At 44.4% G+C, this 26,968-nt stretch overlaps 1 protein-coding gene across 19 annotated transcripts in view; it reads right to left on the reverse strand.

Moving 5' to 3' along the window:
* CSNK1G1 (casein kinase 1 gamma 1) overlaps window positions 1–26,968 on the reverse strand; it is a 211,151-nt gene that overhangs the window by 145,091 nt on the left and 39,092 nt on the right. For 13 of the 19 annotated variants that reach the window (XM_051821876.3, XM_002718121.6, XM_051821873.3 and 10 more), the window contains one exon: window positions 11,121–11,169. The exons of the other annotated variants lie outside the window; for them this stretch is intronic. Coding sequence is in view for 2 of the 13 variants with exons in the window: in XM_070054374.2 (XP_069910475.1) it covers window positions 11,121–11,124 (4 nt within the window). In the remaining 11 variants the exon portion in view is untranslated. The remainder of the gene's footprint in view (window positions 1–11,120; window positions 11,170–26,968) is intronic. 19 annotated transcript variants of the gene reach the window in all.

A 26,968-nucleotide genomic window follows, 5' to 3' on the forward strand; every position in this document is an offset into this window, starting at 1 on the left:
GGGGCCGGTGCCATGGCTCACTTGGTTAATCCTCCACCTGCGGTGCTGGCATCCCATATGGGCGCCGGGTTCTAGTTCCGGTTGTTCCTCTTCCAGTCCAGCTCTCTGCTGTGGCCCGGGAAGGCAGTGGAGGATGGTCCAAGTGCTTGGGCCCCTTCACCCACGTGGGAGACCAGGAGAAAGCACTTGGCTCCTGGCTTCAGATTGGCATAGTTCCGGCCATAGTGGCCATTTCTGGGTAAACCAACAGAGGAAGGATCTTTCTCTCTGTCTCTCTCTCTATCTGTCAAATAAATTAAAAAAAAGGAGAGAGAGAGAGAGAAAGAGAATACAGGATAGGGACCAATGCTGTGGCATAGCAGGTAAAGCAGCCACCTGCAGTACCAGCATCCCATATGGGTGTCGGTTTGAGTCCTGGCTGCTCCACTTCTGATCCAGCTCTCTGCAATAGAAGATGGCCCGAGTCCTGGGACTCTGTACCCATGTGGGAGAACCAGAAGAAGCTCCTGGCTCCTGGCTCCTGGCTTCAGATTGGCTCAGCTCTGGCCATTGTGGCCACTTGGGGAGTGAACCAGAAGATGGAAGACCTCTCTACCGCCCCCTCTTTCTCTCTCTCCCCCTTCCCTCTCCCTCTCTCTCTGCCTATCTGTAACTCAGCCTTTCAAATAAATAAATCTTTTAAAAAATAATAATACAGGATAAATTTCAAGAGTAGTATTACACCCAGGGTAAGCATGCAGTAAACATTTAGTAAAAATGATATCTATGTGCATGTGTGTGTCTACAAACACTATCAAAAACCTTAAACAAGTAAAAATATAATAATAGGACAATTAAGTACAAATAAAAAACTTAATAATTCATTTTACCTAAAATCAAATCAAAAACATAAATTATAATATATACTTGTCTTCAGGGAATGGAAGACTCAATAGAGCTGTGATGTCAATTTTTCCCAAATTGACAGATTTAATGCAAACTCTATCAAAACTACTAAATCAGTTTCATAGGAACTGATAAGCTGATTTTAAGAAGTATGAAGGCACTTCACAAAGCTCATGGAAAATGGAATTAAAATATAAGCTAAGGGGCTGGCGCTGTGGTGTAGCAGGTTAAGCCATGGCCTGCCTGCAGTACAAGCATCCTATATGGGCAACGGTTCAAGTCCCAGCCCACTCCACTTCCGATCCAACTCTCCACTAATGTACTTGGGAAAGCAGCAGAAGATGACCCAAGTCCCTGGGCCCCTGCATCCACATGGGAGATTCAGAAGATGCTCCTGGCTCTAGGCTTCCACCTGGCCTAGTCCCAATCATTGCAGCCATCTGGAGTATGAACCAGTGGATACAAGATCTGTGTGTGTGTGTATGTCTCTGTAATTCTGCACTTCAAATAAATAAATATACCTTTAAAAAGAAGGTAAGTTTCTTGGTGTAAAAATTTTTGAAATCCATGCATAGATTTTCCATAACTATATTTTCCATCAACATTTTGAATACCCCTAGTATCTACAGAAAAGCAAAAGACTTGGAACAGTCAAAACAATCTTAAAACACACACATAAAAAAGAACAACAGTGCATAATTCCCCTTACACAAGAAGTCTAGAGTACTCAAAATCATGAAAACACAAAGTAGAATGTTGATTGCCAGGGAATGGGGAAAGGGAAAATTAGTAGTTGTTCAATGGTTACAAACTTTGAGTTTTACAAGATGAAAAAGTTCTGGAGTAATGTGAGTGTTGCTGTTGCACAACACAGTCAACACTACTGATCTGTACACTTAAAAATGATTAAGAGGGTAACTTGCGTTTTATGTGCTTTTTCCTCACAATTAGATTCATCCTGGCCAAGCGCTGGCTGTAACAGCCACCTTGGAAGTGAACCAGCAGATTAAAGATCTTCTTCTCTTTCTCTCTCTGTAACTCTTTCAAAACAAATAATTTTTTTTTTTCCAAAAAATGGCACATGCCCATGAAGAAGGAAAGGTACAGAGGGCCCAGTGCAGAATGTCAGATCCTGAAAGGAGTGAAGAGGTCAGCCTAGGAGGTTAGAGCCCAAGCATGGAAAACGCAATGCAGCATGATGTGAGCACGCTGAGGTGAGGATGGCATCCGTGTGGAAGCAGAGTTAGAAGTCAGAGCCAGGCACTTTAATACGGGATGCAGGCACCCCAAGCAGCATCCTCACAGCTGGGCCAGATGCCCACCCCTCACTATATATGTTCTGTGATTTCATCAACTTCTGAGGGCCTAACTCTTAAGCAGCCTCTTCAGTTTTCACTTTCTTCTCCAACCGCTTAGATTTCACAGTCTACTACTTCTATCAGTGTACTTCCAAAGCCCCTATCCTATACAAATCCAACTACTTTCTTTGTACTCACCCCTGGTTATTCTGAATATTGGTAAACAAAAATGTCACAACTAGTATTGTTATAAATATATGGTCTCCTAATTCACCAGGACCATGATGATGTTATACACTCCTTGTGTTATCTGTCTGCCTCCTTATCTTTAGAGAATCATCTACTTCACTTAGGAAAGAGAAGTCACAGGTAAAACCTCCACCACTGGAAGAGGTATGGGCTGTTCAACATTTTTGGAGGACAAATATCCAAAATACTTAAAAAATTAAATATAGTTGCAATTATTTCAACCTTCAAATTCCATTCTGAACAACTTGTAAGTAATTACAGCAATTCATGGAAACCACCCACTAATATACAAGCAAGTCATGTCACATGCACATCAACTTTATACTCCACAACAACAAAAAAGTAAGCCAAGCCCAATCTCATCTATCATTACACCCAATGAGGGAATGGCTCAGAGTGCAATTAGTAGGAGACATCAATCTTGTTCCTCCAGATTCTGTTTGAATAGGCTCTCCCTGTATATGAATCTCAAAACAAGTAACATAATGTTATCATTTAAAGATAGGGTTTTTTTTTTTTTTTAAGATTTATTTATTTGAAAGTCATAGTTACACAGAGAGGGGAGGCAGAGAGAGGAAGAGAGGCCCTCCATCCACTGGTTCACTCCCGCAGCTGGCCGCAACGGCTGGAGCTGTGCTGATCTGAAGCCAGGAGCCAAGAGCTTCTCTGGGTCTCCAACATGGGTGCAGGGGCCCAAGACCCTGGGCCATCTTCCACTGGTTTCCCAGGTCATAGCAGAGAGCTGGATCGGAAATGCAGCAGCTGGGACTTGATCCGGTACCCATATGGGATGTCCGCACTGCAGGTGGCGGCCTTACATGCTACACCACAGCACCAGCCCCAAAGATAGATATTTTTTATACGACACAGCCCCAGAACACACTGACTCCATTTGATGCTCAGCTAAAGAAATATCCATCTTGGGGCCACCCAAGCTGGTTTGAGTCCCAGCTGCTCCACTTCTGATCCAGCTCTCTGCTATGGCCTGGGAAAGCAGTAGAAGATGGCCCAAGTCCTTGGGCCCCTGCACTCAAGTGGCAGTCCTTGAAGAAGCTCTTGGCTCTATGCTTCAGATCAGCACAGCTCTAGCCATTGGGGCCATCTGGGGAGTGAACCATCGGATGGAAGACCTCTCCCTCTCTGTCTGATCTGCCTCTCTGTAATTCTGCCTTTCAAATTAATAAATAAATCTTTTTTAAAAAAAAAGAAACATCCATCTAAACCAACAGTGGAAGAAAAACTGATTACACTAGACAATACTGAAGGCATTACAGGTTTCTGAAAAGCTCATGTGACTAAACATAGGAATTTTATGTCATGAGAACCATACCTTAGTAAGACCTGACGAGCTATGCTAAAGAGGATATCCACTAACTAATATTTTTAATACTAGAAACTAGAGTCAACTTAAATATTCATGACTAGGAAAATGGTTAAATTTCATATGTCTGTGCTGTGGAAAAGTGTAGAACTATTGGGGGAAAAAAGGACAGATCTATGTGTCCTAGTTTTGGGCAGAAAGGATAATATACATAATACAATCTTACCATAAAAAGAGAAATTTTTTTAAAAATATACTGAATCCTTTTCTAAACTCCCTTGTGTAGATATATGTTTGCATGTACTTAGATGGCCAGGAATATATGTAAGAACTCTAACAGGGGCCAGTGTTGTGGCAAAATGGGTTAAGGTCCCAGTCTGCAATGCCAGTATCCCATATGGGCACCAGGTCAAGGCTCAGCTGTGCCACTGCCAGTCAAATTCTCTGTTAATGTGCATGGAAAAGCAGTGAAGGATGGCCCAAGCCCTTGGGCCCCTGCACACATGTGGGAGACCTGGAAGAAGCTACTGGCTCCCGACTTCAGATGGGTTCAGCTCCAGCTGTTGTGGCCATTTAGGGAGTGAACCAGTGGATAGAGACTTCACTTTCTCTGTCTCTCCTTCTGTCTATAACTCTACCTCTCAAATAAATTTAAAAAAAAAAAAAGACCCTATGTTCCACATCAGAGTACACAGGTTTGATGCCCCATTCTGGACTCTGACTCCAACTTCTTGCTGGTGTGGAACCTGGCAGCACTAAAGTAACTGTATTCCAGCCCCACATAGGGGAGACCAGAATTGGGTTACCAGTTCCCAGTCTTCAGCCAGGTCCAGCACCAACTGTTGTGGTTATCTTGGGAATAATCAAACAGAAAAGAGCTCTCTTTAGCCTCTCTTCCTCTCAACTTTTTAAGAGGATTAGAACTGAGGCAGGTGTTGTAACACACCAGGTTAAGCTGCCACTGGGAATGCCTGTTCCCTGTGTTGGAGTACCTGATGCAAGTACTGCCTCTAGGGCTGGCATTGTGGCAAAGTAGCTAAAGTGCCGGTATCCAACATGGATGCCAGGTGGAAATCCAGATGCTACACTTCCGATCCAACTCCCTGTTAATGTGCCAGGGAAAGCAGCAGAAGATGGCCCATAGTGCTTTGGCCTCTCAATCCACATATGACACCCACAAGAAGCTCCAGGCTTCTGGCTTCAGTCTCACACGGCCCTGGCCATTGCAGCCACTTGGGGGCGGGGGGGAGTAAACCAGTAGATGGAAGGTCTCTCTTATCTCTCTCTCTCTCTGTTGACTTTCAAATAAATAAAAAATAAATAAATCTTAAAAAAAAAAATTCTGTCTCCACTTCCAATCCAGCTCCAACTAACATATACCCTGGGAACTAACAGATGATGGTTCAAGTATTTGGGTCCCTGAAACCCACATGGGAGGCTGGATGGAATTTCTGGCTATTGTTTTTGGCCTGGCCCAGCCCTGATTGTTGTGGGCAGTTTTGGGATGAACCAGAGGATGGAAAATCTGTCTCTCCCTGTCACTCTGCCTTTAAAACAGATAGATAAGGACTGGTGCTGTGCCACAGCAGGTTAAGCAGCAGCCTATGTTGCCTGCATCCCAACAGATTAGAGTACCAGTGCATGACCCAAGTGCTTAGGACCCTGCTACCCATGTAGAAGACCTAGATGAAGTTCCTGGCCCCAGGTTTCAGACTGGCCCCATCTAGATGCCGTCATTTGGGGAGTAACCAGTGGATGGAAGATCTCTTTCTCTGTATCTCTCCTTCTCTCTAACTCTGCCTGTCAAATAAAATAAGTAAATCTTTTAAAAAAAGTAGATACATAAATGAATAAACTTTTCTTAAAAAATGAAAACTAATGGCAAAACGATTGGTTAATTAATTTGAGAGATACAGGAACACATGGATGAGGCAGGGAGTGAGGCAAGTAGTCAGAGAAAAAGAGATTCAGCCCACTGGTTCACTCTCCAAATACCCACAGCTGCCAGGGCTGGGCCTTAGCTGGAGCCCAGAAGCCAAGAACTCAACCTAGGTTTCCCACACGAGTGGCAGGGACTCAACTCCTTGAACCATCAGCTGCTGCTAACCAGGTTCTACACTGGCAGAAAACTGGAATCAGAAGCTGGAGATGGGAATCAAATCCAGGCAGTCTGATGTGGGATGTGGGTGTCTTAACTAGCATCTTCACCACTAGGCCAAATACCCACCCCTGTTTCGTTTTAAATCCAATTCTAAGGTGTCGCTCCCCCTCTTCGTGGAGGAACGACACTAAACCCTGCGCTGTTCTTTCGTCTGCTCGGCCCTCCCCGGGTTTGCTGCTGGTTCTTCCCGGGTTGGCTACCAACCCTTCCACCTCCGTGGAAGGGCGGTTCCCCCTGCCACATTCCCCACTTCCGCAGGGGAGCGGCACACCGCCGGCCGGCTCTCTCGGGGGCTGCACAGGTGTTCCCCTTAGATGTTCCCCTTAGATGTTCCTGGTGCATGCCGTCTCTCTCCTCCTTTATAGTCCTCTTCCACCAATCCCAACTCGGCTGCCCACACGCCAAGTACGCTGCTCTCCTCCAATCAGGAGCAAGTCCTACAGTTTACTGGTTGAACTGGAGGCAGCTGCGTAGAAGCTGTTTTCTTCTCTCCCAGCGCCATATTGTGGGAGAGCAGATGCACAGAATAAGTCTTAATTCCAGTAACTTAGTCTAGTCCGGGTTGCTCCCCACATAAGGATTCTCATCTAGTAGTTTTTCTAGAACTAGCAATATTCAGTACCTATATACGTTTCCAATCTATACAGAAACAATCTACCTAACACAGGCACAAAGTTAGTAAGACCAAGGTTAGAAATCTGGAATTTTTTTTTTATTTTCAGCTTCAATACTTAGCTGCTTTCTCCATTTCTTTTTTATTTTTTATTATTTTTTCAAAAACATTTTATTGATTTATTTGAGAGGTAGAGTTACAAACAATGAGAGGAAGAGACAGAGAGAAAGGACTTCCTTCCGTTGGTTCACTCCCCAAATAGCTGCAACAGCCGGAGGTATGCCAATCCAAAGCCAGGAGCCAGGAGCTTCTTCCTATTCTCCCATGCCAATGCAGGGGCCCAAGCACTTGGGCCATCTTCTACCGCTTTCCCAGGCCATAGCAGACAGCTGGATTGGAAGAGGAGCAGCTGGGACTAGAATCGGCGCCACAGGCAGAGGATTAACCTACTGTACCATGGCACCTGCCCTTCTCCATTTTTCTTTTTTTTTTTTTAATTTGAAAGAGTTACAGAGAGAGACGGAGAGAGAGAGATGAGGGACAAAGATAAAAGAAACCTTTCATCCACTGGTTCACTCCCCAAATGACCACAATGGCCAGAACTGGGCCAATCTGAAGCCAGGAGCCAGAATCCTCTTCTGGGTCTCCCATGTGGGTGCAGGGGCACAAGCACCTGGGCCATCCTCCGCTGCTATCCCAAGTCATTAGCAGGGAGCTGGATTTTTAAGTGCAGCAGCCAGGACCTGAACTGGCGACCATAGGAGATGCCAACACTGCAAACGGCAGCTTACCCTGCTGTGCTACAGCACCAGCCCCTGCTTTTTCCATTTGAATGATCTTCTCTAACAGAAAAAAGGATACTGAAAACATATCAGATTTTGAATCATAAGAAAAAAGAATTTAAATAATTGCTTTTAAAAAGAAAAAGAGTGGCTGGTGCTGCGGCTCACTAGGCTAATCCTCCGCCTGCGGCGCCAGCACACCGGGTTCTAGTCCCGGTCGGGGCACCGGATTCTGTCCCGGTTGCCCCTCTTCCAGGCCAGCTCTCTGCTGTGGCCAGGGAGTGCAGTGGAGGATGGCCCAAGTCTTTGGGCCCTGCACCCCATGGGAGACCAGCGGAAGCACCTGGCTCCTGGCTTCAGATCAGCGCGGTGCGGCGGCCGCAGTGCGCCGGCCGCGGCGGCCATTGGAGGGTGAACCAACGGCAAAAAGGAAGATCTTTCTCTCTCTCTCTCTCTTTCTCTCTCTCACTATCCACTCTGCCTGTCAAAAAAAGAAAAAGAAAAAGAAAAAGAGTAAGAATTTTGGCTCAGTGGGTTAAACTGCTGCTCGGGATAACAGAACCCCGTAGCAGAGTACCTGATTGATTTCCCAGCTACTCTGCTTCTCTTTCAGCTTCCCGCTAATGCAATCCTAGGAAGTAGCAGTGATGGCTCAAGTGGTTGAATCACTACCACCTATATCAGAGACCCAAATGGAGTTCTGGGCTCTTGGCTTTGGCCTGACCCATCCCTGGCTGTTGTAGGCATGAGGAGAGTGAAGAAGCATATGGACAATCTCTTTCTATCAGTACACCTTTCAAAAACAAGGAAACACCACCATTCTTGCAATTAAAAAAGATAGACGTGCATTCCTTTGAAAATATAATTTCAACATAAATGGATCTTATACAAGGTGCTTCAAGAACTTTGCCCAAAATGGAATGGGTGTTGTGGTGCAGCTGGTTAAACTGCCACCTGCAACACCAGCATCCCATATCAGAGTGCTCATTCCAGTCCTAGCTGCTCTGCTTCCAATCCAGCTCCCTGCTAATGTGCCTGGAAAAGTACCAGAAGATAACTCAAGTGCTTTGGGCCTGTCACCAACATAGGATGAAAGTTAATGGAGTTGCTGGCTCCATTATGACCAGTTGAGGACTGAACCAGTTTATAGAAGATCTCTTTTTTTCTTTTTTAAAGATTTATGTATTTATTTGAAAGGAAGAGTTACAGAGAGGCAAGGGAAAAGGCAGAAAGAAAAAGTCTCCCATCCGCTGGTTTACTCCCAAAATGGCCACAGCGGATAGAGCTGCGCCAATCTGAAGCCAGGAGCCAAGAGCTTCTTCCCAGTCTTCCACACGGGTGGAGGGGCCCAAGGACTTGTTCCATCTTACTGCTATCCCAGGCCATAACAGAGAGCTGGATCAGAAGTGGAGCAGCCGGGACTCAAACCAGGGCCTATATGGGATGTCAGTACTGCAGGTGGCAGCTTTACCCGCTATGCCAAGGAGCTGGCCCCTTGAAGATCTTTTATTTTGACTCTCTGTCACTCTGCCTTTTGAATGAATGAATAAATAAATAAATAAATCTTTTTTTAAGAAAAAGAAGTCTGCAGCCGGCGCCGTGGCTCAATAGGCTAATCCTCCACCTTGCGGCGCCGGCACACCGGGTTCTAGTCCCGGTCGGGGCACCGGATTCTGTCCCGGTTGCCCCTCTTCCAGGCCAGCTCTCTGCTATGGCCAGGGAGTGCAGTGGAGGATGGCCCAGGTGCTTGGGCCCTGCACCCCATGGGAGACCAGGAAAAGCACCTGGATCCTGGCTCCTGCCATCGGATCAGCGTGGTGCGCCGGCTGCAGCGGCGGCCATTGGAGGGTGAACCAACGGCAAAGGAAGACCTTTCTCTCTCTGTCTCTCTCTCTCACTGTCCACTCTGCCAAGAAAGAAAGAAAGAAAGAAAGAAAAGAAAAGAAAGAAAGAAAAGAAAAGAAAAGAAAAGAAAAGAAAAGAAAAGAAAAGAAAAGAAAAGAAAGAAAGAAAGAAAGAAAGAAAGAAAGAAAGAAAGAAAGAAAGAAAGAAAGAAAGAAAGAAAGAAAAAGAAGTCTGCCAAGAGGCCAGTATTGAGGCATAGAGGTGCAGCTGCCATCTGCAATGCTGGCATCCCATAAGGGCACAAATTCACATCCTGGCTGCTCCACTCCAATTCCCTTCTAGATCCCTGCTAATGTACCTGGAAAGCAGCGGAGGATGGCCTAAGTCCTTGGGACATTTCCACCCATATGAGAAACCCAGATGGGGTTCACACTCCTGGCTATGGTCTGCATCTGCCCCTGCACTGCCACCAATTGTGGAGTAAACAAGTAGATGGAAATAGCCCACCTGCTTGCTACCCACCCCCCATATAATATCATAGATATATCATATTGATATGACATGATATCATATCATATCATATCATATAATTTCCCATTCAAATGATAAATAAATCTTAAAAAAAAAAAAAAAGGTAAGATGGGGCTGGGGCTGTGGCACAGTGGGTTAACACCCTGACCTGAAGCACTGGCATCCCATATAGGCACCGGTTTGAGTCCCAGCTGCTCCTCTTCCAATCCAGCTCTCTGCTATGGCCTGGGAAAGCAGTAGAAGATGGCCCAAGTCCTTGGGCCCCTGCACCCACATGGGAGACCCAGAAAAAGCTCCTGGCTTTGGATCAGTGCACCTCCACCTGTTGCTGCCATCTGGGGAGTGAACCAGTGGATGGAGACCTCTTTCTCTGTTTCTACCTCTCTGTAGTTACCTCTCTTGGTAACTGTCTTTCAAATAAATAAAATAAATCTTTAAAAAAGCACAAGCACCCATATTTCTTCAAAGTGATCTTAATTCAATCCACAAAATCTTTAGTAAGTGCCTATGTGTATAAGATTGAAATATTCACTGGTGATGTAACAGAACATTGAATATACATGGAGGGGGGGGATTCAGAAAGTCTATGGAAAATGGAATTAAAAGATACTGATATTGGTGTTAAAAAAATCTGAAATTGATGGATGTGCAGGGTCTTGAAAAAGTTCATGGAAAATGTGCATTATGAAAAATTATGCATGGATTTCCATGTTTTTGCACAAAATATACTTATCTTTAATAGTTCAATTTTCCATAAGCCTTCTGAAGTACTCTCTTGCAGTTCCTCTGCTCAGAGTCTAGAGGGGACTTCCCAAGCAAACATGAATAAAAAGAACTATGAACTGGGATTATGATACAAATCAAACAAAGATCTGCAGAAATAAGAATTGTGGGAGATCAAAAGGGAGAATTTCAGAAAGAAGGTGACAAGGTCTTTATTAGAAAGCACATTTAAACAGTGTCCTCAAGGTTGAGGAGCCAACCTCACCAAGCGCTAGGGACAGAGCCTCCAGACAGAGGAAACAGCAACCTACAAGGAAGGCTTTTTGGTGAAAGAAGACAAGCCAGGTGGGGGATTACAATGAGCAAGGTGAAACGGCAGCAGAGTCCATTATTCAGGATTTTACAGGTCTCTCATGTTGCAATGAGAAGCCATTTAAGCAGGGGGATGAGATTTATATTTAAAGAGATTTAGGTTTATAAAAGGCATTTATCTTTTTGAAATGATTGACTCTGAGTGCTATGTGACCTATTCAGTGGAGTCAAACCAGACTTACCTGCCTTAGTAAAGGCAATTATTTCTTTTCATAGAGGACACTCGGGTTCAGAGATATTCACAGACTGGGTCGCACAAACCCAGTCAGAAGTCTAAAGCCTGAGTCTGTTCTGCTTTCTGCCACACTCACCAAAGGACCCTGCTTGCCCACACACTTACCCATTTATCCCCATTGAGTCAAAAGTGCACTGGTCTCACAACTGTCCTCCTAAAATAACAAAAAACAAATGGGTGTGGTTATTTATTTATTTTTTTAAGAATACTTTTTATTTGAAAGGCAGAGCAACAGAGAGCACCAAATGGCTGACAGCCAGGGCTGAGCCAGGATGAAACCAGGAACCAAGAATTCCACCTGGTCTCCCGTGTGTGTGGCAGCAACTCAAGTCCTTGGGCAACAGCCACCGCTTCCCAGGTGCATCATCAGGGAACTGGATCTGAAGCAGAGCAGCTGAAACTCAAACCAGCACTCTGATATGGGATGCCAGTGTCACAAGTGGCAGCTTGACTGTGCCACAATACCAGCCAAATGTGTAGTGATTTTTTAATCTAGCCACAAGTTTTTTTGCTAGGAAGCCTTATTCTTTACACCTTGAACAACTTAAAAGTTTCTTCTGTTTCCCATAGTTAATGTTCTTCATTATCTGAGTAGAATATACATGCCCCCTTTTTGTGGCAAAATTTACCCACAAGGTCATATTTAGGTTTTGGCTTTTTGTTTGTTTTTTGTTTGTTTTTAAAGACCTGTTCAGGGCCAGCACTGTGGCGTAGCAGATAAAGCTGCTGCCTGCAGTGCCAGCATCCCATATGAGCACTGGTTCAAGTCCCGGCTGCTTCACTTCTAATCCAGCTCTCTGCTAATGGCCTGGGAAAGCACTGGAGGATGACCCAAGTGCTTGGGCTCCTGCACCATGTGGGAGACCCAAAGAAGTTCCTGGCTTCTGGCTTCAGATTTGTTCCTGGCCTGAACTGGGCCACTGCAGCCATGTGGGGAGTGAACCAGTGGATATAAGACCTACCCCCCCTCCCTGCCTCTCTATAACTCTGCCTTTCAAATAATATTCAAAAATAAATCAATAAATAAAAAATAAAAAAGACCTGTTCATTTATTGAGAGGCAGAGCTACAAGCAGAGAAAGGGAGAGAGGGAGAGAGGGAGAGAGGGAGAGAGGAAGAGAGAGAGAGTGAGAGTCTTCTACCCTTTGGTTCACTCCTCAAATGGCCACACGCCCAGAGCTGGGCCAATGTGAAGCCAGAAGCCAGGAGCTTCATCTGGGTCTCCCACATGATGCAGGAGCCCAAACACTTGGGCCATCCTCCTCTGCTTTCTCAGGCCATTAGCAGGGAGTTGGATTGGAAGTGGAGCAACCGAGACTTGAACCAGTGCCCATATGGGATGCCAGAGGCGCAGGTAGAGGCTTAACCGACTTCGCCACAATGATGGCCCAATATTTATGTTTTTTAATGAACAGATTACTGAGGTTTAATTTGCATGCCATATAACTCATCTATTTAAAGTACATCTGTTTTAAAAACTGAATTGGGAAATTTCCAACTCAAGTCTATGTTGGTCAACAATTAACATCAGTGATTTTTCTTGAGTTTGTTTATTTGGTAAATACTCATCAGTTTCTTCAGTTGATTCTTTCCTTTCAGCACCTGATTAGAATAGGCAGGGAGTTAGATCCTTTAGCAACTGCTATACAGCTGAGAAAAGAATTTTATGAGATTGCTACTCATTTTTCCTGTCTTTGGACACCTCTAAATCTTGTCCAATTTTGTTTTAAAATATTTATTTTTTATTTATTTATTTAAAGGCAGAGAGAGAAAGAGATATCTTCCACTTGCTAGTTTACTTCCCAAATGGCCAATGGCCCCAATGGCTAGGGCTGCACCAGGCCAAAGTCAAGAGTTAGGAACTCCATCTGGGTAGCCCACATGGGTGGCAGGGGCCCAAGTACTTAGGTCATCATCCATTGCCTTCCCAGGTGCACTGGCAAAAAGCTGCGTACTCAAGTACCCAGACCTCAAACTGGAACTCTGATATGGGATGCAGGCATCCCGAGAGACAGCTTAACCCACTATACCACAATGCCCACCCCAATCAAGCCATTACTGCCGAGCCACAAGTATCTCTCATTCGCATAAAGAGCCACAAGCATCTGAACTCTTATTTTCAATTATTATTTCTAAACAGGGCTTTAATAACTGCATTTTCATAACCATAGCTGTAACCATAGCTCACTACAGAACACCAACAGGCAGCCTTGTTGATTGTCCCAAATAATTACTGGCTTCAGTTCTCCATTAACTGTCTCATCATCACCTACCTCCCAAACCTGTATGTTTCTTCCATAAATATTTACTTTGTGGTTGAGGATCTGAATTTTAAACTTTCAAAAGCAACTTCTTACCTAATCGCTGCCTTAAAAAAAAAAGAAAGAAAGAAAAGAAATCTCTCACAAGCTTAGAAGAGTTCTCCCAATAATGATGGGAACAAGGTGGGCATTGTGGCACAGAGGATTAAGCTACTTTTTGGGATACCCACATCCCATATAGGAATCCTTTGGATTGAGTCCTACTTTCACTTCAAATCCAGGTTCCTGGCTAATGTACCTGGGAGGAGCTGACAGATAATGGGAGACCTGGACTGTTGTGGACATTTGAGGAATAAAGCAGTGGATGGAACATTTCTCTCTTTCAAGTAAAAATAAACACACTTTAAAAAAATGAAAGGAGTAATCAAAATTTCAGCCTTTTCTGTAGATCACGAGAATAGCAGGGGCAAGCATTTGGTGCAGTGGCTCAAGTTGCTGCTTAGGATGCCTATATCCCATACTGGAGCTCCTGGTTTGAGTTCTAACTACTCTACTTCCTTCCAATCTACTTTCTTGATAATGCACATCCTGTGAGGCAGCTGATGATGGCCCATGTACTTGGGTTCCTGCTACCAATGTGAGAGATCTAGAAGGAGTTCTGGCTCCTGGCTTTGGCCTGGCCCAGCCATGGCTGCTGCAGGCATTTGGTAAGTGAACCAGCAAATGGAAAATATCTGTCTACATCTGTCTATCTCTGTGTTCCATATAAAATGAAAATAATAAATTTAAATTAAAAAAATAACTTAAATTTACTGCTTAAGAAATGGGATTATTTAACTTTTTAGAAGATTTTTATTTATTTGAAAGGCAGAGAGAGGAGAGGGGAGGAGAGGGGAGGAGAGGGGAGGAGAAGGGAGGGGAGGGGATAGAATTTTGTCTGCTGGTTGACACCCCAAATGGTCGGGAGAGAATTTCCTATCTGCTGGTTGACTCCCCAAATGGTCGTAACAGCCAGGGCTAGGCCAGGCTGAAGCCAAGAGCCTGGAACTCCATCCGACTCTCCCACGTAAGCGGCAGGGGTCCAGGCACTTAGGTCATGCTCCGCTCTTTCCAAGGCACATTAACAGGGAGCTAGATTGAAAGTGGTTGAACCAGCACTCCGATATGGGATGCTGGCATTGCAAGCAGTAGCTTAATCTACTGCATCACAACACCAGGCTCTAGAAGAGACTTTCAAGCTCACAGCGTAGGAGTGGAATGAGTAGAAAACAGGTAAGGCAAGACCGTAGTGAGAGGGTGAGTTCTGCTTCATGTTTTGTGTTTACAGACAGTAGGGGAATGTCTTAGACTGTTCTTTTGCCTGCTATATGATCTCATTTTTACAGCATGAGGGTACTGTTAGGAGCCAAACAATAGCCTGTACAGCATCCAGTGTATACCAAGCCCTTGTGATACTGCTGTTGAATAAATGAATGAATTTTAAAACAATTCTAAATGAGAATATTGATTTTTACACAAGTAACATCCTGATTTAAGTTCCTCCAATATTGAGAGTCAATTAATTCCTGTTGTTTTCTAACTTGTCCTAGTTACTTCATTTCAAAAACTACAGGATTAGAGAAAAAATAAAGTTTCCTTACAACATGTCTGTAAGGTCTTTCAATGTAGGCAGCAAATCTTTCTGTTTATTGTTGTAACTCCACTGCCAGTGCTGGGCCGAATACACAGTAGTTGCTCAAAAATGTATGATGCATGAATGATTATTAACCTTAGTGTACATATACATCCATCTTTCAATATACTAATTGATTTTGGCCATTTTTAACCTATCTTTCTACCAACCAAGGTAGGAATTCTGTGGAACTGGGAGGCTGCTTTCTTACCTATTTGTAGTGTTGAGCACTGTCCCCAAAACAAAATAAGTTCATGTCTAACTATTTTCAATTAGCTGAAATTTATTTAATACCTTCAATTAACTATATCTACTCCCTGATTTCACTCCTTATTTTTTTTTTTTTTTTTTAATTTGACAGGTAAAGGTATAGACAGTGAGAGAGAGAGAGACAGAAAAGGCCTTCCTTCTGTGGGTTCACTCCCCAAATGGCCACCACTGCCGGTGCTGCGCCGATTCGAAGCCAGGAGCCAGGTGCTTCCTCCTGGTCTCCCATGCGGGTGCAGGGCCCAAGCACTTGGGCCATCCTTCACTGCCTTCCTGGGCCACAACAGAAAGCTGGAATGGAAGAGGAGCAACCGGGACTAGAACCTGGCACCCATATGGGATGCCGGTGCCGCAAGGCGGAGGATTAACACCAAGTGAGCACGGCACCGGCCCCTCACTCCTTATTCTAATCATAAAAAAGTTATAAAACAGAGGCCAGCGCAGTGGTGCTGCGGGTTAAAACTCCAGCATCCCACACTGGTGTCAGTTTGAGTCCAGGCTGCTCCACTTCTGATCCAGCTCCCTGCAAATATGCCTGGGAAAGCACCCGGGGAAGCTCCTGGCTCCTGGCTTCGGATAAGCTCAGCTCCAGCCGTTGCAGCCATCTGGGTAGTGAACCAGTGGATGAAAGACCTCTCTCTCTCACTGTAACTCTTTTAAATAAATAAAAATAAATCTTAATATAGCAAACTTCATACCTGACACTCTTATACATTTCTCTTTCTTTCCTTCTTTTAGTTTTAAGTCAGGAGGGGAACTTTTTCTTTTGTTAACAGCCATTTGAATTCTTATAATATCACTGGCAGGCCATACAAAATTACTAACTTAAAAATTAACCCGCACAGGGCTGCTGTTGTGCCATAGAGGGTTAAGCTGCTGCCTGCAATGCCAGCATCCTATTTAGGCATTTCCTTACTGCCCCACTTTCAATCCAGTTCCCCGCTAATTGCAGCAAAGGAAGGTCCAAGTGCTTGGGCTCCTGCACCCATGTGGGAGACCTGAAGAAGCTCCTGACTCCTAGATTCAGTCTGGCACAGTATTGGCCATTGAAGCCATTTGAGAAGTGAATCAGCAAATAGAAGATCTCTCTCTCTCTCTCTCTCTGCCTCTCCTGTAACTCTGTCTTTCAAATAAAAATAACAAATAAATAAGCCAGCCAACAATAGATTTATCAAATTTTGAGTCCTGCCTGTGGTTGCCTTGTCAGAGCCAGACCAAATGACTTCACAGGCTTTATAGGGCCCATGGGCCAGCTGTTCCCCACCCCTGTTTTAAGCCTGAGAAGTCTACTAGCATCAGCATAAATGCTACCTGTAGTACTTAATACTTATCTATGTCTCTTAATATGCTTGATACATTTTAAAAATAATGTTAAGAGGAAAATGGAGATGATTAAAAATAACTGATACAGGGCCGGCGCCACGGCTCACTAGGCTAATCCTCCGCCTAGCGGCGCCGGCACACCAGGTTCTAGTCCCGGTTGGGGCACTGGATTCTGTCCCGGTTGCCCTTCTTCCAGGCCAGCTCTCTGCTGTGGCCAGGGAGTGCAGTGGAGGATGGCCCAGGTGCTTGGGCCCTGCACCCCATGGGAGACCAGGAAAAGCACCTGGCTCCTGGCTCCTGCCATCGGATCAGCGCGGTGCGCCGGCCGCAGCGCGCCAGCCGCGGCGGCCATTGGAGGGTGAACCAACGGCAAAGGAAGACCTTTCTCTCTGTCTCTCTCTCTCTCACTGTCCACTCTGCCTGTAAAAAAAAAAAAAAAAAAAAAAAAAAAAAAAAAAAAAATTGATACAGAGGGAAGCATTTGACACAGTAATTAAGATGCAGCTTGAGGCTACATCATGTATCAGTCTGCCTAGATTTAAGTCCTGGCTTTGCTCCTGATTTCAGCTTCCTATTAATGTGAATTCTGGGAGGCAACAGTTGATGACTCCAATACTTGACGTGGAAGACCCTTATCAAGTTCCCAGCTTCTGGCTTCAGCCTAATCCAGCCCTGTCTGTTGGTAGGCATTCAGGCTGTGAATCAACATGGGAGATCTATGTCTGCCTCTCTACCTTTCAAATAAATAAATAAAACAAACAAATGTAGCTTAACAAACTAGGAAGCAAGTATAACCAATCGAACCCTAACTTTTAGGGGCCAGTGTTGTGGTGAGGCAGATTAAGCCAACACATGTGATTACCAGCATCCCTTATCAGAACATAGGTTTGAGTCCTGGTTGCTCCACCTCCAATCTGATTCCCTGCTAATGCACCTGGGAAAACAGCAGATGATGGCCTGAATACTTGAGCTCCTGCCACCCACATGGGAGACTGGATGGAATTCCAGGCTCCTGGCTTCAGTGTGGTCCAGCCCAGCTGCTGTGGTCATGGAGGCAGTGAAATACTGAGTAGAAATCTGGTTCTCCCCCTAACCCCTGTCACTATGCCTGTCAAATAAACAAACAAGTATTTAAAATAAAACTAACTTTTAGTAAAAAGGAAGTTACTTTTACTTATAGATTACTAACAGTTCTACAGAAAACTCACAGGTTTAGGCACAGCCCTACTGAAAAATCATCTAGTCAAGTAATTTAAAAAATGTTAACTAGCAAGGAGATTTATATTATAAACAATTCTTAGAACTTGGAGACTTTCTGGATAAAAAAATTTTTTTTTCAGTTTTTTTTTTCCTTTGAGGCAGATGATTAGACAGACAAGAGTGAGCTAAGCTCCCATGTGCTAGTTCTCTCCCCAGAAACCTGCAATGGTTGGGGATGAGTCAGGGCTGGAACCAGAAATTCAACCCAGTAACTCACATGGGTTATCTGAGCCATTGATTGCTGACTTTCAGGGTCTGCATTGGCAGGAAGCTCAAATCAGGAGCCCAAACCAAGAATCAAACCCAGGCACTCCGATAAGAAACCCAGGTAAATTAATCACTAGGCCAAAGCCTGTCCCAGTCTATGTTTAACTTTGTTTAAAAAAATAAATAAATAAAACCTACCAAATGGAGCCAGTGTTGTGGAGGTTATGTTGCTTGAGTGCTGTGCAGGGTGAACTACCACCTACAACACCATGAGGGATGCCAATCTGAGAGTCTCGTTTACTCTACTTACGATCAAGCCTCCTGCGAAGGTGCCTAGGAACGCAGCAGAAAATGGTCCAAGGACCTGGGCCCCTACCACTCATGTGGGAGATCAGAATGGTATTCCTGGTTCCTGGCTTCAGCATTTGGGGAATGAACCAAAGGATGAAAACTCTTTCTTCCTGTCTCTCCCTCTCTGCTGCTCTTTCAAATAAATAAATCTTTAAAAAAGAAACTGTCAGATTATTGTCCACAGCAGCTGCACCACTTTTATTTATTTATTTGAAAGACAGAGATAGAGCTCCCAACTGCTGGTTCAGGCAAATGCCTACAATGGCCAAGAGGTCAAATTTGAGAGCCAGGAACTCAATCCAGGTCTCCTAGGTTGGCTGGCAGGAATCCAACAACTTGAGCCATCACTGTTGCTTTCCAGGTTCTACGTTAGCAAGAAGCTGAAATCAGAAGCTGAAGCTAGGAATCCAATCCAGGTACTCTGATATGGAGCTCAAGTGCCCAAACACTCACCCCTCTGCCTTTTTATATTCCCACCAGCAATATACAGGAGTTCCATCTTCCCCACGTACTCATCAACATTTGCTATTTCCTCTGTGTGTGCGTTTTAATGGCCAACCTAATGGACATGAGATGGTATCTGATCAGGGAGCTTCTAGATGTGCAAGAAGTATTTGGGAAATAAGTAAGTACAGAGAAGGGTCATCTAACAACTTGATAGTTAAAAATACTTCCAAGAAGGGCCGGTGTTGTAGCACAGAGGGTTAAGCCACCACCTGAATGCCAGCATTCCATATCAGTATGCTGGTCTGAATCTTACTTGTTCCATTTCCCATCTAGCTTCCTGTTAATGTGCCTGGAAAGGCAGGTTAAGATGGCCCAAGTGCTTGGGCCCCTGTCACCCATTTGTGAGACAAGAATGTAGCTACTGGCTCCTTTGGTGTGGCCTGGCCCTGGTTATTGGAGCCATTTAGGGAGTGAACCAGCCAATGGAAGATCTCTCTTGCTCTCTGACTCTCCCTCTCTGTCGGTTTATCTTTCAAATAAATAAATAAATCTTTAAAAATAATATTTCCAAGAAGTGCAGAGATTTAAACTGGGAGGTTCTGGGGAAAAAAATTAAACGTAAGAGACAAAAGAGGATACAAAAGAGGTTACAGGAAATATAATTAGCAGTTACAAAAGTGTAAATGCAGCCAAGCAAATGTAGTCTCTAGGCCTATGGTTCTCAAAGCATAGTTCCTAGGACAGCAGCATGAATATTACCTGGCAATCTGACAGAAATGGACATTTTAGGGCCCCACCCCAATTCCACTGAATCAGAAATTCTGAGGATAAGGCCCTAAAAATTCTGTTCTACAAGCTGCAGATGATGCTGACACCCTAAAATTTTAGAACCACTGGGGAAATATGATTAGAGAACTGTCATTATATCACTAAGGTTTAAAGCAGAGGAAACAGGAGGGGCAATAGTGTTTGCTGACAACTATCAGACTGTCTATGCTAATATAAAATCAGGAGCAGCCCATGATAGTTCTTAACTTCTCAGGCTCTGTTCAACTCTCAACATTGTCTTTGACAACTAGAAAATATATATTCTTTTCAAGTTCTCACAGAATATTTATGAAACTTCACTATGTGGTTTGAATCATAAATTTAGATATTAAATTTTCATTATCATTCATTTTTAAGTATGAACTCTCCATGATTTCTTTTGCTACCTGGAGCTAATTTTTAAATTTCTAAACATTTTGGGGGCAGGCATTGTGGCACAGCTGGTTAAACTGCCACTTGGGATGCCCCCATCCCAGATCTGGGTACCTAGAGTCGAGTCCCATCTCTAACTTTGCACCCAGTCCAGTCTCCTGCTGAGGCAAGAGGTGATGCAGCAGGGAATGGCTCAGGTACTGAGTCCCTGCTACCCACACGAGAGACTCAGGATGGTATTCTTTTTTTTTTTTTTTTAAGATTTATTTATTTATTTATTTGAAAGAGTTACACAGAGAGAGGAGAGGCAGAGAGAAAGAGAGAGGTCTTCCATCCGATGGTTCACTCCCCAATTGGCCGCAACAGCTGGAGCTGTGCTGATCCGAAGCCAGGAGCCAGGAGCTTCTTCTGGGACTCCCATGTGGGTGCAGGGGCCCAAGGACTTAGGCCATCTTCTACTGCTTTCCCGGGAGGATGGCATTCTTGGCTCCTGTCTTCTACCTGGCTCAGCCTCAGCAGTTGTGGGGATTTGGGGAGTAAACCAGCAGATGAAAGACATCTCTGGCCTGCGCCGCGGCTCACTAGGCTAATCCTCCGCCTAGCGGCGCCGGCACACCAGGTTCTAGTCCCGGTTGGGGCACCGGATTCTGTCCCGGTTGCCCCTCTTCCAGGCCAGCTCTCTGCTGTGGCCAGGGAGTGCAGTGGAGGATGGCCCAGGTGCTTGGGCCCTGCACCCCATGGGAGACCAGGAAAAGCACCTGGCTCCTGGCTCCTGCCATCGGATCAGCGCGGTGCGCCGGCCGCAGCGCGCCAGCCGCGGCGGCCATTGGAGGGTGAACCAACGGCCAAGGAAGACCTTTCTCTCTGTCTCTCTCTCTCACTGTCCACTCTGCCTGTCAAAAAATAAAAAAAATAAAAAAATAAAAAAAAGACATCTCTATTACTTTAAAAAAAAAAGATTTATTTATTTATTCAAAAGTCAGAGTTACACAGAGAGAGGAGAGGCAGGCAGAGAGAGAGAGGTCTTCCATCCCCTGGTTCACTCCCCAGATGGCCACAACGGCCGGAGCTGTGCCGATCCGAAGCCAGGAGCCTCTTCCAGGTCTCCTGTGTGGGTGCAGAGGCCCAAGGACTTGGGCCATTTTCTACTGCTTTCCCAGGCCATAACAGAGAGCTGGATCGGAGGTGGAGCAGCCAGTTCTCGAGCCGGAGCCCATATGGGATGCCAGCGCTTCAGGCCAGCGCGGTAACCCGCTGCCCCACAGTGCCGGCCCCTCTCTATTACCTACCTACCTACCTACCTACCCCTCTCTCTCTCTCTCTCTCTCTCTCTCTCTCTCTGTGTGTGTGTGTGTGTGTGTGACTCAGCCTTTCAAATAATATAAGTAAACATTTAAAAAATTTTCTAAACATATTTAAAAATCACCTTGAATAAAATTGAATCCTGATTTAGCTTGCAATGGCAACACAGAGGGTGACCTATCAGATACAAAGTCTTTGAAATCTGTTGGGACTTTTCAAGAGTACTTTTTAAGGTTGTTGAATAATTATCTTTTGCACAATCTGTTGTCTGGGATTCCACAAGGTACTACCTATGTATATAGTAACAGCATATGATACTGACTCTTCAAAACTAAACTTGAGTACAATATTCTACAGTCACCCAGGAGTTTAAGCTTATTGTGTTGCTGTAATGTAAAAACTTCTCTGATGATGGTGAATTCTCCTTGTAGTTATTTTTTATTTATTTATATTGAACCTTTGATATCTGGTACAAATAACTTTAAAATGCTAATTTGTTGGGCCAGCACTGTGGCACAGTGGGTTAAAGCCCAGCCTGAGGCGCTGGCATCTCATACGGACACCAGTTCTAGTCCTGGCTGCTCCTCTTCCGATCCAGCTCTCTTTACGGCCTGGGAAAGCAGCAGAAAATGGTCCAAATCTTTGGGCCCATAAACCAGCATGGGAGACCCAGAAGAAGCTTCTGGCTCCTGACTTCGGACAGGTGCAGCTCCAGCTGTTGCGGTCATTTGGGGAGTGAAGCAGCACATAGAAGACCTCTCTTTCTGTGTGTCCCTACCTCTCTCTCTCTGTAACTCTGTCTTTACCTACTATTTTCTTCCAGGTAAACTGAATTTTTTATTATTATATGATACGACAGAGACTGCTGGTCACCTTCCCAGTATACAATCTCTCTTCTTTCCTCAGTAACAATGTTCAATTTTACTCTGGGCAGCAATGTGCTGTTCTAAATCACATTTCCTAATTGCACTGCAGCTTATGGTCAATGAAGTTGCTAGGTGGAACTTCCATGAAACCACTTGAAACAGATGGCATGATAGCTTGCATGTGCTCCACCCTCCCCCATGCTTCCTCTTATAAGCAATCTGTGAAAGCTGCTGCTTCAAGTCCATCTTGAACCATAAGGTTAGCCATATGCTAAACATGGTGGCACAGAAACATAGTAGTACACAAGGACCTTTATGATAAAAATGAAACCTACATAATCAGACCTAGACTGCTACTCTCTAGACTCTCACAAAGGAAAAAAAAAAATGTCTGTCGGTCTTCAAGTCACCACTATTTGCATTTCGACCCAACAGCAAAAAACAATTACAATCTAAAATATTGATAATGATATAATACATTTTATTTTTAGTATTGCTTCCAACCTTGAATTTTATTTTACTGTATTACTACTTCAGTATCCCTAATCTGAAAATCCAAAATACTTGAAAATCAAAATCTGCTTGAGCACCAAGATGATACCACGCCCAAAATTCCACACCTGACCTCATGTGATGAGTCACAGTCAAAACATAATGTGTTGGGCCAGCACTGTGGCGCAGCGGGTAAAGCTGCCACCTGCAGTGCTGGAATCCCATATGGGCACCAGTTCGAGACCCAGCTGCTCCACTTCTAATCCAGCTCTCTGCTATGGCCTGAGAAAGCATTAGAAGATGACCCAAGTTCTTGGGCCCCTGCACCCGCATGGGAAGACCAGGAGGAAGCTCCTGGCTCTTGGCTTGGGATCGGCGCAGTTCCAGTCATTGTGGCCAATTAGGGAGTGAACCAGTGGATGGAAGACCTTCCTCTCCCTCTCTCCCTCTCTCTCCTTCTCTCTCTCTCTTTCTACCTCTACTTCTCTCACTGTATAACTCTTTCAAATAAATAAATAAATCTTAAAAAAAAAAATAACGTGTTAAAAATATTGTAGAGGAGTCAGCTCTGTGGCATAGCGGCACTGTGGCATAAGCCACTGCCTACAGAGCCGACATCCCATATGGGTGCTATTTCAAGTCCCAGATGCTCCACTTCTGATCCAGCTCCCTGCTAATGTGCCTGGGAAAGCAGTAGAGGATGGTCCAAGTATTTGGACCCCTGCACCCACGTGAGAGACATGGAAGAAGCCTGGATCCTGGCTTTGGCCTGGCTCAGACCTGGTCGTTGCAGTCATTTACGGAGTAAACAAGCAGAGGGAAGATTCTCTCTCTCTGTGTAACTCTGACTTTCAGACAAATGAATAAATCTTTGAAAAAAAAAAAATGGGAAAGGGCGGCCGGCGCCGCGGCTCACTAGGCTAATCCTCCGCCCTGCGGCACCGGCACACCGGGTTCTAGTCCCGGTCGGGGCGCCGGACTCTGTCCCAGTTGCCCCTCTTCCAGGCCAGCTCTCTGCTGTGGCCTGGGAGTGCAGTGGAGGATGGCCCAAGTCCTTGGGCCCTGCACCCCATGGGAGACCAGGAAAAGCACCTGGCTCCTACCTTTGGATCAGTGCGGTGCGGCGGCCGCAGTGCGCCAGCCGCAGCAGCCATTGGAGGGTGAACCAACGGCAAAGGAAGACCTTTCTCTCTGTCTCTCTCTCTCACTGTCCACTCTGCCTGTCAAAAAAAAAAAAAAAGGGAAAGGGGACTCCTGTTATGATTTTTTTTAAAGACTTATTTATTTATTTGAGAGGCAGAGTTAAAGAGAGAGGGATAAACAGAAAAAGGTCCTCCATCCGCTGGTTCTCTCCCCAGATGGCAACAACAGCCAGAGCTGGGTTAATCTGAAGTCACCTTATGCTGCTTTTCTGAAGCCATTAGCAGGGAGCTGGATCGAAAGAGCAGCCGGGACTCAAATCGGTGCCCACATGAGATGCTGACACATAGGCAGGGGCTTAACCAACCGCACCACAGCCCTGGCACAAATAAATCTTTAAAAAAATTCTAGACAGTTACACTCAGGCTATGTGTAGAGGATAGTCACGAAACTTAAATTAATTTTGTGTTTATACTTGGGTCCTATTGCAAGACAGCTGATTAGATTTAGGCAAATAATCCAAAATTTGCAAAGAAAAAAAATCCAAAACTTGAAACGTGCAGGTCCAAGCATTTCAGATAAAGGATGCTTAATCTCTATCACAATTTATCAATTTTCTATACTTTTACTTTCATCTTGCCTCTATCTTCATGTTTTAATTTTTTAATATTTTAACTACATATAATTAACTGGCTTTATGTTTTTACACACAGTCTGATAATCTTTGTCTTTCACTAAGAGCATTTAATACACTTATATTTGTTATGATCACTGATATATCTGACCTTAGTTCTCCCATCTTTGTCCTACACTTTTGTTTCTCTCTGCTTTTTGTTCACAATAGTTGAGATCTCCCTCTCCCATTCCATTTGCTTTCTACTACAAATTAAAATCTTTAAGAGGCTACTTCAGAAAATTTAAAATGCATATTTAACTTAAAGTTTAAATTTAATAAATGTCTCATGTCTGTCTGTCAGTCTATTTGTGAGGTTCTGATTAGAAGTTGATTTGGTTTTTTGTTTGTTTCTGCAACAAATTACCACAAACTTAGTGACTTAAAATGACATAAATTTATTTTCTTGCAGTTCTGGAGGTCAGAGGCCCAAACTGAGGAGCAAGTTTTTAGCCTGGTGGTTAAGACATCTGTATCCCATACTAGAGTATCTGGGCTCAGGTTCTGGCCCTATTTTGTGACTCCAGCTTCCTGTTAATGCAGATCCTGGAGGCACCAGTGATGGCTTAGGTAATAGAGTTCCTGCCAACCACATGGGAGACCTGGATTGCATTCTTGGTCAACCCTGACCTGGACTCAGCCCCTGGGGCATCCCAATAGATAGGAGCATCTCTCACTGCCCCTCTTAATGGGATAAATCAATTTGTCAACAGTGCTGTGTTCCTCATGGAGTGCTAGGGGAGAGGCTGTTTGACTTTCCTCTTACAACCTCAGAAACTGCATGTCTTCCTCAATTCTGGTTCCTTTAGTTATTATTTTAAAGCTATTTTTAAAGATTATTCACTTATGTATTCAAAAGGCAAAGTGACAAAGGGAGAAACAGAGATCCTCATCTGCTGATTTACTCTAAACCACAACAGTTGGAGCCCAGCCAAGCTACAGGCCAGGAGACAGGAACTCCTTCTGGGTCTCCCACATGGGTGGCGAGAGTCCAAATACATGGGCCGTCTTCCATTACTTTCCCAGCCACATGCTGGACAACAAGCGAAATAGCTGGTACTTGAACCTGCACTTGGAGAGGGGATTCCAGCTTCATTAACAGCAGCTTAACTCACTGTGCCACAACATCTGCCCCTTTTATTATTTTCTAAACCAGAAATGTGGGGCCAGCATTGTGGTGCAGTGGGTTAAGTCACCACCTGTGTTGATTCTGGCAAACCATATGGGCTCATGTTCCTGGCCCAGCTGCTCCACTTCCAATCCAGCTCCCTGCTAATGCTCCTGGGAAAGCAGTGGCAAGATGGCCCAAGAACTTGGATCCCTGCACTCACAAGGGAGAACCAGATCCATCTCCTGGCTTTGACATGGTCTGGCCCTGGTTGTAGCCATTTGCGGAGTGAACGAGCAGATGGAAGATCTCTCACTCTCTAACTCTGCCTTTCAAATAAATAAATAAATCTTTAAATAAACAAACAAACAAACCAGGAACATAACATCTTTAAATCCTCCTCTTGCTCTTTTTTCCTTTATAAGGACCCTTGTGATTGGGCCCACAATGAATAATTCATGACAATCCCCCTTATCCCATGAATTGAATAACACCTGTAAATTTTCCTTTGCATTTAAGGTAACATATACACAGGTTTTGGAGACTAAGACATAGATATCTTTGGAGGGCCATTTTTCTTCCATATGAAGAAAAATGTACCAGATCTTTAAGTCCTCTTTCCATGTTTTACTCCTTCCTAAACATTTTCTATACCTTTTATCTGCCTGCACAGCATTCTCAATTATTTCTTCAGAACTCTCTTGTCTGTCTATCTAATATGTTCCTGAATATGTCCATGGATTTTTTATTTCAATTATATTTTTTCATTTCTGGATACTACCTAATTATTTTAGACAATTGCTTTTTCCTGAGTCACATTTTTAATTCTATTTGTTTCTTTCCTTTAAAAAAAAAAAAAAAGATTTTATTTGAAATGCAGAGTTAGAGAGAGAGAAAGAGGGAAAGAGACAGAGAGGGAGAGACAGATTTTCCATCTGATGGTCCACTCCTCAAATAGCCTCGAAGACCAGGGCTAGGCCAGGCTGAAGCCAGGAGCTTTTTCGGGTCTTCCACATGGGTGGCAGGGGCCCAAGGATTTAGGCCATCCTCTGCTGCTTTCCCAGGAGCATTAACAGGGAGCTGGATTGGAAATGGAACAGCTGGGACTCACACCCATGCCTATATGGGATGCCAGCATCACAGGTGGCGGTTTAACCTGCTATACCACAACACCAGCCCCTATCTGTTTCTTGGGATGTATTAAACACACGTATTTTATATTCAGTATCCAGTGACAACAATACCTCAAGTCTTTGTAAGTTCTCATGTGCTTTTTTTTTTAACCAAGAGTTCATGCTCTCTGGAATATTTTCTTTGCTAATTCTTTGAGGCCTTTGAGGGAATGTTCCTCCATAAAGGATCAGAGTTTACTTCTGCCTTTGCCT

This window comes from Oryctolagus cuniculus, chromosome 12 (assembly GCF_051225735.1).
Source record: "Oryctolagus cuniculus isolate XC-2025 breed Fujian yellow rabbit chromosome 12, ASM5122573v1, whole genome shotgun sequence".
NCBI classification, from domain to species: Eukaryota; Metazoa; Chordata; class Mammalia; order Lagomorpha; family Leporidae; genus Oryctolagus; species Oryctolagus cuniculus.